Source organism: Halichoeres trimaculatus, unplaced genomic scaffold, assembly GCF_033239565.1.
Source record: "Halichoeres trimaculatus isolate MK-OKI-2021-1 unplaced genomic scaffold, fHalTri1.1 fHalTri1_scaffold_13, whole genome shotgun sequence".
Taxonomy (NCBI): Eukaryota; Metazoa; Chordata; class Actinopteri; order Labriformes; family Labridae; genus Halichoeres; species Halichoeres trimaculatus.
Genome location: NW_027437191.1, coordinates 22,175,169 through 22,194,585, shown reverse-complemented (window position 1 = coordinate 22,194,585; position 19,417 = coordinate 22,175,169). Strand labels below are relative to the sequence as shown.

The following is a 19,417-nucleotide window of genomic DNA, read 5'->3' as shown; positions in this document are numbered from 1 at the left end:
AACCAGTGGCATTTCCTCTGCAGGAAGAGCTTAGAACATTTTGCTCCTTACAAGGCTTTGCTTTGTTTATTCCATCTTGCTTTATTTCCTTCATTTGCATGAGCCTCCAGACCCTTACAGTTCCCATGTGTATGTGTTTGTTCTCCATCAGGATGTCCCCGGGCAGTGAGAGCTATAGTCTGGCCTCCTCCCTGGCATTGGGTCGTTCGCCTCACAATCGCAGCTCACCAAGTAACCTGTCATGTTCCAGCGACGCCTCCGGAAGCTCGGCTCACTGGAGACAGAAGTCCATGCCTGAGCAGTAAGGAATCTGGGGTAGAGGGATTACTCTAGTGGGCGGAAGTAGATATTCCTTTTACACCAGTCATAAGAATTCCTTCTGGAAGTTGTGAGATGGTTCATATGACCTTATGATAAAAATGAAATAACTGAGTAAATGCATAGGATGTAAGTCCAAACATCAAACAAAGCATAAACAGGAATGCAAATCAGAGCTACAAGCATGTTTCTACATGTGGTTGGTTGTATATGCTGGTAGAAAGTCCAAAATCAGGCTATCCTGAAAGATTGTGGAAAATAAGTCTGAAGGCTTTAGGGTGAAAAGTAACTCCTACGACATTAACCTCAAAAGTCAGAATTCTGACATTATAGTCAAATTTAGGTCATAGATTTCTTTAAATTAGTCTCTAATAACAAAAAAGGTTAACTCAAAAAATCATCCAAAAGGGAAAAGGTCAAATCAGCACCTTGGAGACTCTCTACAAGTATATGAAAGTGGCCCTTGAGATGTCTTTGAACTTTCTGCCTTACATCAAACAGTCTATATAACACAATTTTATGAAATTATGTGAAAAAAAAGCTTAAAACAAACACCTTTGTGTAACCAAATATCTTCTGGAAAAGAAATCATGAGACAGGAGTACAGTTTTCATCCTCTCTGAACTACTAAATGTGTGAAGAATTTATCAAAAGTTTGTTGAAATGGTTTTAAAGAGTGGCAGTATACATTTTTTAGTCATTATACTGTCCTTTTGGTGACCCTGTAGAGCCTTTACATGATATATTGCTCAAAACTATCCCTAGTTTCTCTCACTGGTGTTTTAGAAAATCCTTATTCCAGCCTCTTTTTTTTTTCAAAATAAATCGTTTTAGCTCCTGTCTCTCTAAGTCTCCCTGCTTCACAAACCCCCTATCCTCTGATTGGCCAGCTCTTCTGTGGCATAAATCAGTGAGATCCTGGTGCAATGACCTCATCATTTCAACAAGTCTTGTGAAGATCTTGCTCTGTTTTTTTTTTTTTTAAATTGGAGTGTTGCAACGAGTAAAGTGCAGGAATCTTTAATATTAATCAGACCAAGGACCCCTCAACTGTAAGAGAAATGGAAAAGTGAAAAAAAAAGTGTGTTGCATTAAACCGTGCCTAGTTCTACGTATGAATGTACCTCGTTAGTGTGCACTTAGTATCAGGCTATTCAGGGGAACCAGTATCAAATATGCAGCTGCATGATTATTTGCGTAACTTTTTGGAAATATTTTTTAAAAGTTGCCCCATCAACCGAAAATGTCATGGACCCCCTGCAGTACCTCTACGACCCCCAGACCTCTTGTTTTTGAGATTTAAGATATTCAGAGATTTCTACAACACATGGATTTGAAGTAGTTTATAAATCTGAACATGTTTAGTATGGATAATGACCCGTGCGGGGGGGTGGGCCTTAAACACAAGGCCGCCCAATAGCTCTGCCCCTGATAGGCCTACAGGGGCAGACCAACCAGAGAGAAGGGGAGTTGCTTAAATAGACAGCAGCGTTATCAAAGTGTTTCAGAGGCTAAATCAAGGGTTTTCCAAAACACTGGTGAGAGAAAAATAAGAATATTTTTGAGCTGTGAATTATGAAGATACTAAAGAGATACCAGAGGGATGGTTTAAAGTCTAAAATAAAAAACAATACCCCCTCTTAAAAAAATCTGGAAGCCAAAAGAAAAAATCAAAAGAAGAAATTTCTGTGCTGAATAAAAAGATTGTGAGACAAAGTCTTGTTGGACTGTTTGGTGTTCTGATTTAACATGCAGGGATTTTATTCATTCCACCCAAATAAAACTTGATTTGTCATTTTCATGATTAATTTATTTTATTCTAATAAAGCAGAGGTTGGCTTCTGATCGGATTTATTTGACAGTTGTAACAGTCTCTGACGTTGGTGTAGGAGAGTGAGGTGATAGCGCTCCTGTCTCTTTGTCTTTCATAATGCTCTTGACAGACCGTCTCTTTCCACCCACTGCAGCCTGTGGGAAAACGCATTGTGTTTCAAACTCTCCCATTGTGTCATTTCTAGCTCTACATGTTTAAATGGTGGAAACACACTTTGATGATTTAAAAGCTGAACACAATTCTCTGATTTTTAATCAGGTTTCCCCCCACTCGCCACTCTCCCATGTCTGGGGATAGGCGGGAGGCAGTTGGAGAGGGTGCGTCCAGCGGGAAGTCCACTCCTAATTGGTCGAGGATGGATGAAGGAGGAGGAAATGAAAGAGGATCAACAGGTGAAGTCATCCTTTTGGGAAAGTGTGGAGTCAAAACGGCAAACTCTGCAGTTTCCTGGATTGTTTTTCTTTGTGGAATGTATGAAGCACTTGACTCCTGAATCGTGTCAGAGGAAGGGGCAGCTGAGGAGAGAAATCATCCATATTTACTTGCATCTCCAAACTTTAAAAAACTGACAGGTATCCTGAGGTGTGTGTAGGGAGTTTGTGTATGCTTCCTCAGCTGCTCGCGACAGTTTTTCCACAGCTGAGATACAAAGTCTGACAGCTTCCACACTGCTTCTGAACAGCACTTCTATCCCTCTTCTCCCCCATTTTCCTCCTGTGAAATATTCTGCCGTCTCAGAAAAAAAATCTTAATGTCTCTGAAAACAGGCAAAAAGGTGAAAGAGGGAATTCAGCACAGATGGCTATTCTGCTCTTTGTGTGCTGCTGCTAATATTAGCCTCTCATTCATCTTTTTTGTTGTCTCGTATGTTGTTTTTCGTTTAACTACCAGTAACCTTTCAATGCAGTGTTTTTCGGGAGTTTCCTTCTTGTTTTTCAGCTCAGATTCGGAAAACCACGGAGGCTAAACGCTCCTTCTTGCTGCTCAGGATGTTTCTTCGGTCAGATGTTTACCAGCCTGCCCTCAACCTGTTCTTAACCACCACAATCACAGAGAAAAAACCCAAGTCTCTTATTTTGTGGTTGTTTATAGCACTTAAGTCTTTATTGGTCAGGGTGGGACAATGCAGCCAGAGCCAGCTTCGCCCTGTGTCAGCCAAGAGTCCGGCTCTGCACAGTCTGCTCTGCTGTCTCTGTGGTTTAGGGTTCTGTCCTTTCCTCCCCCCTCCCTTCCATACCCCCTTGACCCTCGAGTCCTCAGCGATGATGATGTGGCCGTGTGCTGTCCAGAAATAACATGAGTCACGCAGAGGGCAGAGGACTCACTGTTGCTCTTTCTTTGTCCCTCATACACAGAAAGGACACTGTTAATGTTCAAAGTAGATTCTTAATGAAGATTTAAAGCTGAAGTTTTCTGCTGACACCATTTAACACAACATTTACTACATTTTCTTTGATGTCCAACAGCTTGTTTATAATTCATGCATCAGGAAATACGACCCAGAAAATGATTTGTCATGACTTTCCTTCTTATGCACACACAATCTAAAGGTGCTGGGGAAACATTGTGCACATCTGGGACACCAGTCACATCTGAAAAGTGTCCAGAGACACCAAACAATGTATCACGCACAAATGTGTACGTGCTTTCACATACAGAGGAGATCAAACCAGCAGGCATGCACACATGCAACCATGGCTAATTGGTGCAGAAAGCCCTGCAGGCCGCTCTGCTGAGAAAACTATGCCGAGTAATGAATATTCTATGCGAGATGTGGAGGAATTTACTACAAGATTCACTCCAGCAGATACCGTGATACCTCGCTCAGCTCTGTGGTCATTAGCTGCCTACTCTCTATGTCTTCTTGCATAACAGCAACAATTACACAACAGTGCCATATCTACCCCAAGTTACGCTCCGGGATACAGAGACACATTTCCTCATGCATCACAGCTTTCCCCGAACAAACAAAGCCAGCAGGAACAAGTCTGGGGACAAATTTGTGTTTGAATTGTGTTGGTTCTGGATGACAAGTGATACAGAGTTTTTGTTTAAGGACACGACAGAGACAGAATAAAAACAACTGTCAGCTTTATGAGTCTCCTGGAAGCGTGAGTGCTGTAGCAGCAAATACACAGAAGAAAGCAGAGAGGGGAACTCAAACTTCTCTGTTGAATCATCAGCAAGTTATCTGTTTGTGCCGCAGGCAGGCAGGCTCGCTCCGTCTCTGTGTATGTGTTTGTCACCAACCCCTGTTTGCTGCTCCTCTTATTGCAGAGGCACCAGTTTCAAAGTCTGGTCAAGGCTACTCTGGAGCTCCACGGATCCAGAGACAGGAGCAGGTCATACATCTGTCCCCGAAGAAGGGCAGCCAGGTCAGGATTCACACCAGTCGTACAACTCTCTCTTTTAACTTCTGTGACTCTGGCAGGAAAGTTATTGGTGGCTTGTCTTATATCAGTAAACTTTAAAGAATGAAGCTCATCCTGCTTGCATAGATCTTTCCGTCATTTCATCTTCCCTCTTTCTGTTTCTTCTGACAGTCTGATGGCCCGTACTCTGGACACTCCAGCAGCAACACCCTCTCCAGCACAGCCTCCAGCGGGGGCCACAGCGACAGTGACAAATGGTACGAAATGGGTGCAGGTGGAGGCTCCAGCGGTGACCAGGGCGACTCAGAGCCAAACGGCCTTGGAGGAGGAGGATACCTCCAGGGGGCATCAGCTGATAGCGGCATCGACACCAGCTCTTACAGCGCTCCTCATCACAACCACCCTCACTCTCACCACGGCAGCACCACTTCCCTGCTGGCTCCGAGTGGAAGCAGAGAGAGCAGGGACCGCTCGGTATCTCCTTGGCACAGCCCGACAGAGGGAGGACGCAGGATGCTGGAGAGATCGCCAGCTGCTGCAGAGTCTCCTGGACCTCCGAGTGAGAGGAGTATGGAAGGAGCAGGCCGGACTCCACCGACTCATCTGCTGGTTAGAGACAGCAGCACCTACAGTCTGAGCGACCAAGGATCCCACTCCAGGTCTGTCCATGTCTTTAAAGATCCTATGAAGGGAAAAATTGTATGGCCTAACTGTTTAGGTCACATGACGTTGTTTAGGTCCGTTATATCAAAATTGAGGTATAAATGTCCCGCCTTGAACTAGTAATGTTTAAGAGCCATAAAACCACCAAATGTATTAAATTACAGTTTAAAATCTGAAGGAAAACACATTGAAATGGTTATTCAGCTCTTAAAGCTACGTTATAATAAGTCTAAAACATACTCATTTATTTCACTCTCAAATGCTAAATTGACCTCCTCCACTGTCACATATTCCACTTGACATCTGGTATGTCCCCAATTCTCCTAGCTTCAGCCATTATTCTTTTACGCCCATGAAGATTGCGCACTCCTCTGCCTCAATGAGATTTTCCTGGAAAATCAGCATGGGAGTGACTTGAAGTCCCTCTTATCTTTCCACATTTGGCCTCAGGAAATACGGAACACGTGTCCAACTTTTCAGAGCTGAGCTGGAACTCCAGCATCTCGCTCTTCCTGTTCTTAATCCACTGCTCCTATAGAGTTACAGTTCATGACCTGGGCATTACCTAGGCAGTGTCTAAGCTGTGTTTGTGTTCTGGTAGGGGACTGGAAGGGGCTCCGAAATGAGTTTGTTCAACCCCAGGTGGTACTTTGATAGAATTTTCATCTATAACTCAATAATTTGTGTCCCCCTTGGGAGTCCTAGAGAATGCAAGACATATCATTCATCACCTGTAAGTGGTTGACACAAGACAAACCAGTTTCTTCAGGGGCAAACTTGTTTTGATTTTTCTCTCTGAATATTTGAGGCAAAATTTGATTATTGAATTTTTTACCAGGGTTATAAGCAACGTTTTGTATCTTTTCCTCAACAAAACCAAACCAAAACTCCTCTGTCTTTGTTCCCCTCCAACATGTCAGACACTCAGGCCACAGCTCCCCAAGAGACGAGTCCTCCTCTGCAGCCACCTCCCCTTCATCCCAGTCCACAGCCTCCCCAGGGCCCAAGACCTTCTACCCTCGCCAGGGAGCTCAGTCCAAGTTCCTGATTGGCTGGAGGAAGCCCGGTTCCACAATAAACTCTGTCGACTTTGGAGACACGCGCAAGTAAGCAAATAAAGAAAGATGTTGTCGTTGAGTCTTTTAAAACCAGCTCTTTGCCCAGGGGTGGATTTTTATTGCACACAGTTGCACAAATTTAAGTTAAATGATATTACTGTTGGAGACACAGCTTGTGGAGTTTAAATTACACTGCTGGAAGGTGCAATAGGTGGTCTTTAAGAACAGTGTCATTTCTCTTGCAGTTTAGTCCTGGTGGAGGCTAGTAGTAGTAGTTTTGTGCATTTTTTCCCTAGCAGGGTTCATTGGAGATTGCTTTTTTGTCTTTAAATCTAGCTTCAATACTTATCACAAGGCTGTAGATTATTGTTCCATGACTGAGCTCAATCTGTAACATCTCAGTGGAGCTTTTAATGCTGAATCTATGTTTGGATCTGCAGTCTTGTTATATCATAATGCAGCATCCTTTTCTCCTGTCTCTTTCTACGCTGAGCTGATCAAATTGGGAATCTGCAGCTTTATAATGATAGTATTTGTGGTAAAGCTGCCGTATGAGCCTGTGTTTGATCCCATTACTTGTCCACCCACACTGTTTCCCTATTTATGGCTCCCTCAAATAAAGATATATGTATTACTTGATTACCCCCTTGTGGTGGAAGAGGATATTACACCCAAAGCTATGTAAAAAATGAAAACCTTCACTAACAAAGCCCTCTGATCTTTATTTTTATGTTTTATTATCAAACTGTTGATCTTGCCTAATTGTGTTTTTTCACCCACGTGTTATTCAAGGAAGTCTCCAGGAGAAGGTGGATTAGACGTACCCACACCTGCAGCCAGGCCCTCTCTTCGGGAGATGCACTCACCTCAGTCTCACGCCAAGTCGACCATGGAGGAGGATGTGAAGAGACACGGAGCTCCAGACAGCCCTCCAGCTCCTCGCAGACACAAGGAGAAGACTCGTCTGCAGGCATGTTGATAAATCTGTTAAAGGACGAGTTTTACTTCTGTGAGATACCTGATGAATGAAGTCAATTTACAAAAAATAACAGCAATCAGTTCTGTTTATTCTGATACATGATTAGCCTTGGTTTGTTTGTTAATTTTGCTCTGAAAAGACTCATTCATTGAGATTTTTTATATGAACACTTGAAACCCTCTGTGGGTTTGTCCAATCTATCTTTCATCTCATCCAGCTTTTATTCATCAGCAGAAGTGTTAAAAATGCAAATTTGAAAAAGAAGTCTTCAATAACAAAGAAATTAGTAATCAGATGCTTATAAAGTGCTGCAAGACTAGGTCTGCATTTAGTTCAGAGTGGATGAGTTATGTTTGAATGTGGAGTTGACCCTACATAAACATGTCAGGCAAGTCTTCACTCCTTCCCAGTATCCTCCAGTTCTGTACAGACTCTTACCTTTAGCACCCGGTCTACAGAATTTTGCATCTACTAGATTGACCATAGCAGTCATTTTGACAGCTCAGATATTATTTGCGTAAAATTTGGATAATCAATTAAAATAAAATCTAAGAATAAAGTAATGAAAAAGGTGAGGAAACACATCATCGTCTTTCCCCCACCAGCTTCACATTGCATAAAAAGAAAAACACCAACGATAGAGCAGGAGAAAGAGCGGGAAAATGCAGCAAATAGTGAAATATGACACCCCCTGTAAAAATCATGCTGTCAATTTGATTGCTAAAGTAAATGAAATAATTCAAAATAAAATGCAAACAATTAATTTAAATGAAATGAATTCAAATAAACTAAGATGATTTAAGTAAAATAAAACACCTTAAAATAAAATGAATTCAAATTCAAATGAAATTATTTAAAATTAATAAAAATGAGAAAATGAATAAAATGATATTAAAATAAAATTTAGTAAAATAAAATATTTAAAATAATATAAAATAAACTAGAAAAAACAGAATAAAATGAAATGCTATGAAATAAAAAAATAATAATAATAATTTATTGAAGTATAATAGATTGAATAACTCTTAATTGGAACCCCTCCGTGGTTATCGTTCTTAAACAAAAAATATTAGTGTCCACATCGATCAGCGTTTTTCCTTCAAATTAGTTTAAAAAAAGTGCTTAAACAAAAGCATTAAAAACTACAGGAAAAAGAGGACCATGAATAATTTGCAAGTTGAAAGTGCTGAGTGCTATAAGGTGCTGATGTGGCTGGTGTATATTAAAAGATCTTAAATTGATTTAGTAAGACAAAACCCCGCTTACCATTTCACTGCTCATTACAGCACAGCCAAAAATCCCCTCCAGACCAGCCCGTGAACCGCCATCGCCCCCTCCACCGCACCCTGTCAGATGAGAGCATCTATCGGGGTCAGCGCCTTCCTTCACTTGGGGACTCTGTGACTGATCCAGGACTGGCTGCAGACAATCTCTTCAGCTGCTCCACCCTGCCACGCTCACCCACTACCCGAGGGGTCCCACTCCGTAGGCCCTCCTACAAGCTGGGAGTCAAACTGCATGGTAAGGTCACAGAGCTCTTTACTGGTACAGATGTTAGAGGACAGATGTTCTCTCAGTTTGTGGGAAAATTCATGCTCGTTGTTTTTATCTGGATACTATGTGGGTAACCCATCCACGGAGAGACATAAGTGTAACTCAACATTTTGTTTGCAGGTGATCTTTCTGCATCTGACACATCGTTGGTGGATCTGGTGGAGCGTCATCGTGGACCCCTTCCTCAGGAGCTGATGCCCCTCCCCACTGGAGGCCGGGACAGCCCCTTGGACTGGACCCACCTGGTGGATGTGGCCAATACCTTTGAGACTGAAAGGAGCACACACTATGGTATCAACAATGAGTCAAAAGGGCAAACATGTATTTTGTTTCTGAAAATTTAAAGCGTGCAATAAAAGCTGGCATCATTTCGTTCCCCTCTAGTCCAGAGAAGTTACGTGTTTGGAGATGCAAACCACAGAAGCAGCGGTGCCTCCAGCCCCCAGCAGCCCCACATAGAGCTGCAGCCTGCCCCTCTGTCACGGCCCTCATCCAGGTACACACACACACACACACACACACACACACACACACACACACACACACACACACACACACACACACACATACACACACACACACACACACACACACACACACACACACACACACACACACACACACTCACACTGCTCTGGGAGTCAGTCATAGTAACTGTTGATTCTGATGCTGCTGAAAAAAGATTTGAGCTCTGTAGGCGAGTTTAGTTATAATTGAATATTACTCATCATTCCCTTTTCCACAGTGAGGGCCACATAGGGCTGGAGAGGAAGGTGACAAAGCTGGAGGCTATGGTGAAGATGCTCCAGGAGGATCTGAAGAAGGTACAAATGCACTTTCCCATCAAGCACACAGATTCTCTTTTCTGCTGCATGAGAAGATCTTTTGTCCCCATGTTTTCAGCTTTTTAAAAGATGAATCCCTGACTTCGATTCTCCATTCGAGTGCCAGTTGGGATAAAAAATGTGAGGCTGTGGTTCATTTGCATACAGAGGAACAGGGAGTAAATGAAAAAAAGAAAAAAAAAGTAGTGGTCTCAAACAGAAAGTGCACAGTCAGCGGTTGCTTGCTGCTCTGCTGCATATCTGTGGAACCTGCTGACTTCACTTTCACTTTAATCACTCAAACAAGTTTTGTGACAAGTCACCTGGAAGGAGAGGAGAGGAGCTGTTTGGAGGGACTTGAGAGCTTCATCCTATTCACTCTTTCTGTTTTAGAGGGCAGAAGGATATTTGTAACTTTCAGGGTTGAGTTGCCTTTGAACCACAGGAACTTTAGCCCAGAACTACATGCTGTTCAAATGTAGGAACCAGGGCCCAAGTTCAGTTCTTGGGTAATAAATCAGCTGTGATTGACTTGGTTTATTATCTCCTAAAAAATGGTCTTCTTTGAGTCTAATAGTGTGATTGTGTCTCTGTGAGCTCCCGGTGTTTAGTTTTAAGAGTGACCCTGTAAACTGGAGACCTTCAGCTGAACATGTCAGTGCTGTTCAAACACAGAAGTCCAGGGGGGAATGCATCCTAGTTTAGTTTGATTTACAAGTTGAAATCTCCTTATCTGAGATGTTTTTAATGATGACCTAAAGCGGTTTGAGAAGGATGCACACCACTAAGTCGTCAATCAATGGGCTTGTTTTTTTAGGTTGTAACGGCTGATCTCTGTTGTCGTCATGCTTTAGATAGAGGCAGTCTCTGCTGACATAACAAGGATAAAGGGTCGTCCTCTGCCTTTAAGCAGTTACCTTGTTAAAAGCTTCCCATTAGCGAGTCACAGGACGAGTTTTCTCCCGATATTCACTGTCCGGATGTTATTTATTTCTTACGCAATTCTCCGTAAGCTCTCTGCAGCCTGTGAAATACTGCAGGATATCCCAGTGCATCAAGTTGACACCTACAAAAATAATATGCCTCACTGTCGCCTCTTTTTCCAGCCTGAAGCCAGCAGCTTTCAGCTGATTGACAGCATCAACAGAAACTCAGACATTTCAGTGTTTTTATTTAACACTTGGCATGCAAGCAAGTTGAGCGTTTGGCAGATGCAAAATGTCACCTAATGAATTCTTCCCATGAGATTAATCTGGCTGTGACTCACCGCCTGCAGGCCTGAGAGGTGGATGTAAACATAAAACTGATATAGCGTTGATTATATGCTGTGCGATGTTTACAGTGATTTTTATCTCCGTTGAATCACTGAACCTTGTGTTTCCTTTTTAATAATGCTTGTTTCTCTGCTCGTTCTTCCTCCGCAGGAGCGTGAAGAGAAGCTGCGGCTTCAGGGGCAGATCAAGAGGCTCTGGGAGGACAACCAGAGACTGCAGGAGGAGTCGCAGACCTCTGCTGCCAAGCTCAAGAAGTTCACAGAGTGGGTCTTCAACACCATCGACATGAACTGACTCTGACCTGCACATTTTAACACACAGGCACGACCACGTTAAACTACACATAGCGTCTAGACGGGAGGTAGAGAGGCTGACACTAAGAGAAACTTTGCACAAGAGAAGTGGAGACGAGTCGATACAGAAACCTCTGAACCCCAAACATCAGCCACTAATATTACTGACCCTCTGCTGAACTTCTCAGGACGAGACTCACGATAAATGGGTGTCAGATTTTAAAAGATCAACTTAGATACTCCAAAGGGACCTACTTTCTTTCATCTTGCTGCGCCATAATTACTTTTTTAAAAATGCTGAGAAAGAGGTAACCCCGTCCCGCGCCATCCTCAAGAAGACCTTTGCTCCTGATCGAACACAGAAGAAGAATACCCTCAGCGGATGTGATAATCGATCTATTCAGCCTTTTTACTCCCTCCTTTTCCCTTTTGCAGTTTTTCTTTCTCAAGGAGACTTTTGTGCCAAATTAAGCTAAACTCCAGAGGTTTGGAGAGGTCTGTCCCTGAAGCCATCACACAGAGACAGACTGGTGCACAAAAAATCTGTCCCCTCGGCCTCATGGAGTTACAGAAACAAACCTATTCTTCACGTGTGAATCTGGAGGACTCGCCATGAAACGAAAACCTCCAACTCCTGTGGCGTGGCAGCAGCTGAAACCACAAACACAAAATCCAGGGCCTGGATTTGTACAGAGATTTTCTTCTTTTCTTTCTCATATTTTCTCTTCTGTGACCCTCAGATCTGGATTACAGAATCCTGCCTGTGTCTACAGCACGAACTAACACCTGAAAAAAAAGGGGGGAGTATATCTATAAGCCATCGGCATGTGGTGCCAAAAAACAAGACTGATCTCCAGAGTGCTTTGGTCCATCTCGATTGTACGTGTCTTAAAAGCAATAGGAAGAAGACGGGACACATGGCTCGAATGAAGATGTGAAGTGTGGGGAGAAGAAGTTTAAAAGAGTGCACAAAAGCCTCCACTGGAGCAGGAAAGAGGACTTCATCTACCATCCCAGTGTCTGGATTACAGAGAGCCAGCTGATCAGCAATGATAGAGACATTTTTAGGACCGAGAGTAAAGGAGGGACTTTTTTCTGCGTTAATTTATTTCCTTGTATTATAATTCCAATAAATAAGTTGTTCTCTTCGTACAGTACAACTGACATCAGTGTTTAGTTCCTCAAGAAAAGGTCACTAGCTATATTATTTAAATGGCTTTCTTTCCTCAATAGATTGCTTTTCTCTTCTTGTATTCTGTTGTATTTTGTGGTGCCCGAGCCTGCTGTCGTGTTGCTTACAGTGCCCTCTAGTGGTGACCAGTGGAAATGTCATGATTATTAAATGTGCTGCCAGTCACTCTGTACTTTCTCCAAACGCCTCCATTGACAGACGTCGACTCAGGAGGCCAACGAAGAACTCAGAACAGATAAAAAACAAAAAAACAAAAGGCCAGCTTTGAGAGACAATCAAAGGTTGGTTTCTGATAAAGGGAGCAGACCATAGGTGTACTTGAGTGTATGTGTGTGTGTGTGTATGTGAGAGTGTGTGTGTGTGTGTGTGTTTGTGCTTTCATTTCAACTTCTAGTTTCCTCAGGTTCAGTATTATTAGTAAAATGAGAATATTTAGAGGTAGAAACTCAACAGAAGAAGTTATTTATGGATTATATTGAGCAGGAATGATATAAGGGAGCTGCTGCTCGGCGGAGGTGTGTGTTGATGTTGTGTGAATGTTCATCAGTCGATCCAGCTGTGCCTACAGTCACTTCTTTTGGTCGTTTACTCCCAGGCAGAGCAGGGACGTGCCTTTGAAACCGCACCTGGGGAGCAGATGAAAGGGAAAGGCTCTTCTTCATCATCATCATCATCATCATCCCGAATAAAAACACACATGGTAACACACACACACACACACACACACACACACACACACACACACACACACACACACACACACACACACACACACACACACACACACACACACACACACACACACACACTCATATCACCCAACTTTATATCAAAGTAAGAGACTTCTGATTGAAACACAATCACAGCTGCTCAGCCTCCAGACACAGGGACCAGTGTGTGTGTGAATGTGTGTATGAAGTGGATGAAAATGTGTGTGTGTGCCTTTGCATTTGGTGACATGCAGTATATTTCTTAGCGCAGCTTTCCCCTGAAAAGAGAAGAATCAGAGGATTATCACAGATCTGTTGGTGTTTAAAGCTCCTGTGAGGAGTATGAATGGATGTTGAAAACATATGTGAATATTACACGTCAAAAAAATAACCCTGTTCCTTTTTTATGAGCTACAAACATCAATAAGGCCATCACCAGATTTGTAGCGCTGCAAGCAGCCTGTAGATATTCCTACAAATGATGAAGTTGACTTTTTTTCATCACATCAGTCTACAAAAACTAAAAGTTTGTCACAGGAGCTTTAACACAAAGAAAGTTTGAAGGTTACTACAGGTTGCCAACTTAAGTGTGTAAGGGGAAAATGTGTTTCAGCCTTAAATCCCCCTGACCTTCGCCATTTAATCCCTCTGACACAAAATAGAATATTTCGAGCTAAATTAGCATCTTGAATCTGATGCATGTGGCACAAACCTGCACCCTGAATGTAAAGAGAACCTAAAAAAAGCATAAAAATGTTCAAATGTTTACTTTAAGTTACGTTCAGCTCCACAGGAAGATGAGTGGACGTGTAGGAAAAGAAAAAAGAAAAGTATGGGTTCTGTTTTAAGAATCTCACTCAGTGCATCGTGGAAAGCTTGAGTTTGTTGCTTTGTGACTTATATAATAGTTTTAACAGCTCCATGAAGAAGTCAGACGGTTGTGAAATGCACTCTAGTGATCATCCAACAATGTGAACGCCTCAAAAATCCACAAAATAAGAGCCAGAATCTGATCCACACACTAACACTTCTGTTTCATATTTGATTGTTTATTGAAAGTGCTCCAGATTTTTGTATTTAACTGAAGAACGGCCAAATGCTTGCATCTTTCAAATTGTGCATCAAGTTGGATGAAAACAAAGACAGAAACTCTCACGTCAGTCCTGTTATCTCCAGTGTGAATGTTGACTTCTTGTGCAGTGCAGATTTCTTTTCTCAGCTTCAGTTTTTGGTGCTTTGTGGAAGGGAAATGTGAATGTTCAAATGTTTCAGAGCTTTTTTTTTTTTAAGAACCTTTGCACAGTGTTTTATAAACAGGATTGCGTTAACAGGTTTTTGGATAAGAAGGGCGAATCGATCCATCCCTGTGCAATCATATCTCCATGTTGCTCCGTAGTTTTGCTGCCAGTTGAGTTCCTGGAAAAGGAGGAAGGTGCTTAACTTTATTCACTTCAGATATCAGAACCCTCCTCCTGTTTATTTGGTTTGGATTCTGGTTTCCAGTAAAGTGCAGCTCGTGATTTGATAAGTGGAGGAGGGTTTCACAGCTTCCACTGCTGTGTCCTGACCTGTTCCTGTCTGAGGTACAACACATGGTAGTGATGAGCGAACTGCAGTTAAAGCACACTATTTCAACCACAGAATAAAAAGTACTGTTTACATCTCCGATCCATTGTCTTTGTAAAATGTATAGGTATGAAAAAGACATTTGCAGTGATCACAGTATTAAAGTTTCTGAACTAAATAAATGCTGTATTGATTTGTGATGATGTTGACTTGTTTGTGTTTCTGAGCGCTTCTGCTTTCGATGTCTCATTTTCAACATTGGCTTCTTTAACATGATAACTTCTTCTTCTTTATGTTTTTTTGGTAAATATTTTTGATTTGAGACTTTGGCTGGGGTTTTTACGTCCTCAGAAAAACACTAGATGACCTGAAATACCTCTAGTATACTTCTCTTGTTGTAATTTACCATTATGACGAGACAGTTTAACAAAAGTTCATCTTCTTTGGATCTGTTGCATACATGTATATGCTATAATGCAAACAGGTTGATTTTCAAACTCTAAGCTGTCACATCTTTCACTGAGTCCTTTCTGTCAATTGTTAAATCCAACTTTTATGGTACTGCTGGAAAAATTTTTTCACACTGTTTGGATTTGGATGACTGTTTGGATGACAACTTGAAACTCGTAACTTCAAGTTGTGGAAACTCTCGTTTGAGAGCTTGAAACGAGATTATCAGCACCAATATAGGTTATTTCTAGATGCTAATTTTTGTCTTCCCTCTTGGGTCGAGCAGGACTAAATTGAAAGGCACGTCAGAGTCTCTATGACAACACCAGGCTGGCTGACAAAGAAGTGAGAAGAGAGATCTGTGTTTTTCTCTGCTGAAAATGATTTCTGTGATTAACTTTGTAGCAATGGTGGACACTGGAGCTTAACTGTCAGACAGAAAAAGGACAGAATCGTGAAAGAGCACGGGCTAAAGGCTAAATCATAGGTTAAACTGTTTGTGATAATGTTCATTCCAACCCACGTTCAGCAGTTGTTCTGGTCAGTTGAAACTTAAATGTCTATCAATAAAATGAAGAGCCAGGTTATGTTAGCTCTGCTTGGTGAGGTTAGAGTTGGTGGATGAGCACTGGTAGGACATAGCAAGGATTCACTAACGATACAGACATGTCTTAGAGCACCAGGCTGTGAGTAGAGCTACATATAGCCTGCGTCTTATCTACAGTACAAACTGACAGAGTTTGCTTGTTGTCTCGTTTCAAACCATAGTTTAACACAACTGTTGATAAAAAACTTACCTTGTGGTGCTGTAAAAAGTTGTCTTGAACAAAGAAAAGTAGAGTTAAAAAAAAGAACTGAAGGTGTTGCTGCAATCCACTTCAGTCTTCACAGTCCCTTTATAGACACTAAGGTGCCAACGTCAGGCATATCAACGTATAGATTTTGGATCCTTCAGGTGTCTTTGCTCATCTTCCTACAGCCATAGCCCACTCAGCTTTGTCTAATTATAGTGCCGGAGGGCACAGGGTGGCTCTAAAGCACTGAAGTTAGTGGATTGTTTCCTCCCACCGCACAATTTATAAGATACCAACTGTATCATTAAAAAAACTTGGAAAGTGTTTATGAGGTTGATTAAGAAGAGAGTAACAAAGTGTCATTATACCAAGTTTGACCACAGTTTTAAAAGATGCTATGAGGAGGATCTGTTTCGATTGCACTCTCTTGCCACCTTGTGGCCCGGAGTCTCCGCACACTGTCATAAATTACTTTTAGTGAGGTGTGTTTGTTTTGGAATTAATTGTAGAAAAAAACACAGATCTCTGTGTTTTATCTCTTCTCACTACTAAACTTCGTTAGGCGGCATGGTGTTGTCCTGACACCTATGTGGTGTAAACCAATCTGGCCCTGGACGACCCAATTGGGAAGCTAAGAAGTAGTAGTTTATATTGACCTTTAACCAGCAATATTGGCGCTGATAATCTCATTTTAAAGTATGGATTATGATCAGGCATATTTTTTGAAAGGAGCCTTTTTCAAGATCACTTTGAATCTCCTCACAGCCCCTTTAATGAACATACATAAACCTGTTGAACTCTGGTTGTGTCCCTGTTTCTGTTTGGGATCAGGTGTTTCATCTCCACATCAGCCTCTTTTTCTCCGGCCCTGTTTCTAGCTCCAGCTTGTCTCCCAGCATCTTGTTTATTCCACAAATTAACCTGCATCATCCACAGCCATATGGAAGCCTTCAGTGCTATTTTAAACTTCTTCATTATTTCTTCCCTGCTGTGCAGTCTTGTTATCCCAAGAGGAGTCCACTGAAACAAACATCCGTATCTGAACATAAAAAGTCCACATTGAGCCCTCAGTCTCCTGCTTTGGCACACTTTAGAACCCCCCCATCATGTGGCCTTCTTCCTCTCTGGGAATCCAAACTCTCTCCCATGAATGACCTTAAGCTGCAGGTGTTGTGGTGTTGCATGGAGCTCCCTCTGCTGGACGGGGACGTAGCTGCAGCCTCTCCTTCACATAGCTCAGGGTTCTCCAAATCCTACCCTGGAGGGCAGAGAGACTGCAGGTTTTCTTTCCAACCAAAAACTCCTGCAGCTGATTTCACTGATTACCCCACCTTCAAGCAGAGAGCAGGGACTAATCAGTGAAATCAGCTGGTGGTTTTTGGTTGGGAGAAAACCTGTAGCCTCTCAGCCCTCTAGGGTAGGAGTTGGAGATCCCTGACATAGCTGATGGACTGAGAGTAAACCTGCTGCGGACCCTGGATTTAGTTCCAACCGGTCCTTTTCTGCGAGTTGTCTCCTACTTTTTTCTCTCAACATATCCTGCTTTTCTGCAGCTGTCACTACAGGGGGAACCTGCCCAAAAAATAATCAAAAAACTTACTCTACCGTCGCCTGCTCTGCCTCAGCTCCTTCATTAGATGTTTTCTTCTCTCTGTCCCCATACGGGTTCTTGCTCCTTGCTGACACATCCTGACTGTCCAGCTGGAAGCGACGTCCTCCCACACAAAGTGGCCTCTCTTAGTTAATCTGATAAACAATATGATTTTGTTTTGTAGAATAGAAAAACTCACCTAAAACATAGAAACATCAAATATGGTTCATCAGAGAAGTAACTTGTCCATCTGCTAATTACAGTAGTTCACTGTTCATCACAGGGGAGTGGATTCAATAAAGTTTCTCCTGCAGAGCTGCAGTCTGTTCATGTTCAGCAGTGAGGAGAGAGGGGAGAGGTCTGGGATTTAGACTCTGTTAGCCGCAGGCTGCAATTGTTCCCTGATCACACTGATTCACCTGATTGTCCTTTGACTGTTTCTCTCAGACAGAGAAACAAAACAACTAGTCTGTTTCCTCCTGCATTCGTCAGCTCTGCTAACAGAGATGACTGCAAACAAAGATATGACTCACAATCTGTTGTTTTGAGAGCAGAGATGCACAGTCTCAGATTTAACTTTAATATAAACAGAAAATAAGCTGTTTGGCATTGACAGAGCAGATTTAGGAAATTTTTCATGAATGCAACCCATGAACTCAGCTCTGCTGCACATCTCAAAAGACAAAAGTCAGTTTCTAGAGTCAGAAGATTGTGATGCCTCAGCTAAGACTATAACATCTTCCCCAGGGGAGTAGGTACATGAGGAAATGAGGCTCAAACAAGAATTTCAAGATTTTTTTAGCAAAGAAAAACCACGTTGAGGTTTGATGAAAATACAGATTAAGTGGAAAAAAAATCAACCCTATGTGTCTCCTGCTAAAACTGTGACGAAGGATCTCTGAAGTATCTAAAATCCCTGCTGGATTTCCTCAGATGAATTATTCTTTCCTTTCTAAATACAAAAAGGTTTGTTGTTGCATTCACATCATGTGGTTGCATTCAAAATAAACAACTCCTCTCCTTTTTCACTGTTCATGCTGATTTCTAAAATACCCGTGCATTAAAGAAGAACCGGCTTCAGATTTATACTCTGTCTTCTTCACTGCTGTGAACTGATTGTCTCTAACTGTCCACCTGCAGCGGTGTTCAGGGCTGTTGGAGTCCGGCACAGCAGTGACTGCAGAAAGCAGAGGAGGGGAGGGGTGCACTGCGGAGGAGGCCATGGATTAGTCATCTTTGGTACAGGTGGAAAATGTGGGGGCTGAATCACCTGGGGTTCCTTTCAAGGATTTTCTACAGAGAGAGCACAATACAGTGAAGTGTGATCGGTGAGAGCTGCAGCCGGCTGTTTTTCTGTACCTGTGATTGTTCGCTTACAAAGTGAGAATCATTTTTATATGGATTTAAAGGAAGCTAACATTCAGGGGTTCACTCTGCAATAAAACTCGTGACATCCAGCATGACGGAGGAGGGATCCACAGTTAGCAGTGTGAATTTAAGGGGAACTGTTTGGTGTTCTTGTCAGTTTTAATTTACTTCAGAGGGTGGGGACAATGATGCTGCTAACAGGCCCTGTGAAAACTTAAAAGCAACAATGCTATTTTTTCATGATTTCTGCAAACACAATATGTAAACATTCACCATGCAGGGTGAGAAAAGTGTGTGAACCCCTTGGAGAAGCTAATGACCTCTCCAAGAGTTAGTTGGAGCCAGGAATCGATCAACCTGGAGTCCAAGCAGTGGAACAAGACACTCTATGAAAAATGCATCTCTGTTCACAAATCTGCATTAAATACTTAACAAGTTTATGGGAGGATGCCAAGGAGGGTGTCACTGCAGTCCGGAAAAAAAATTGCTGCAAGTTTGAAATTTGAAAAAGAGCACCTGGTTGTTCCACAGCACTACTGGCAAAATATTCTGTAGACGGATGACACCAAAGTTGAGT

General features: G+C 42.3%; 1 protein-coding gene across 4 annotated transcripts in view; it reads left to right on the top strand.

The window, feature by feature from the left end:
* sipa1l1 (signal-induced proliferation-associated 1 like 1) overlaps positions 1–13,185 on the top strand; it is a 96,457-nt gene extending 83,272 nt beyond the window's left edge. For all 4 annotated transcript variants that reach the window (XM_074685772.1, XM_074685771.1, XM_074685773.1 and 1 more), the window contains 11 exons: positions 152–301; positions 2,411–2,544; positions 4,430–4,527; positions 4,696–5,183; positions 6,108–6,293; positions 7,038–7,215; positions 8,511–8,745; positions 8,899–9,069; positions 9,163–9,274; positions 9,524–9,602; positions 11,027–13,185. In XM_074685772.1, the coding sequence (XP_074541873.1) occupies positions 152–301; positions 2,411–2,544; positions 4,430–4,527; positions 4,696–5,183; positions 6,108–6,293; positions 7,038–7,215; positions 8,511–8,745; positions 8,899–9,069; positions 9,163–9,274; positions 9,524–9,602; positions 11,027–11,170 (1,975 nt within the window). In that variant the 3' untranslated portion in view covers positions 11,171–13,185. The remainder of the gene's footprint in view (positions 1–151; positions 302–2,410; positions 2,545–4,429; positions 4,528–4,695; positions 5,184–6,107; positions 6,294–7,037; positions 7,216–8,510; positions 8,746–8,898; positions 9,070–9,162; positions 9,275–9,523; positions 9,603–11,026) is intronic.
* Positions 13,186–19,417: the final 6,232 nt, after the last annotated feature.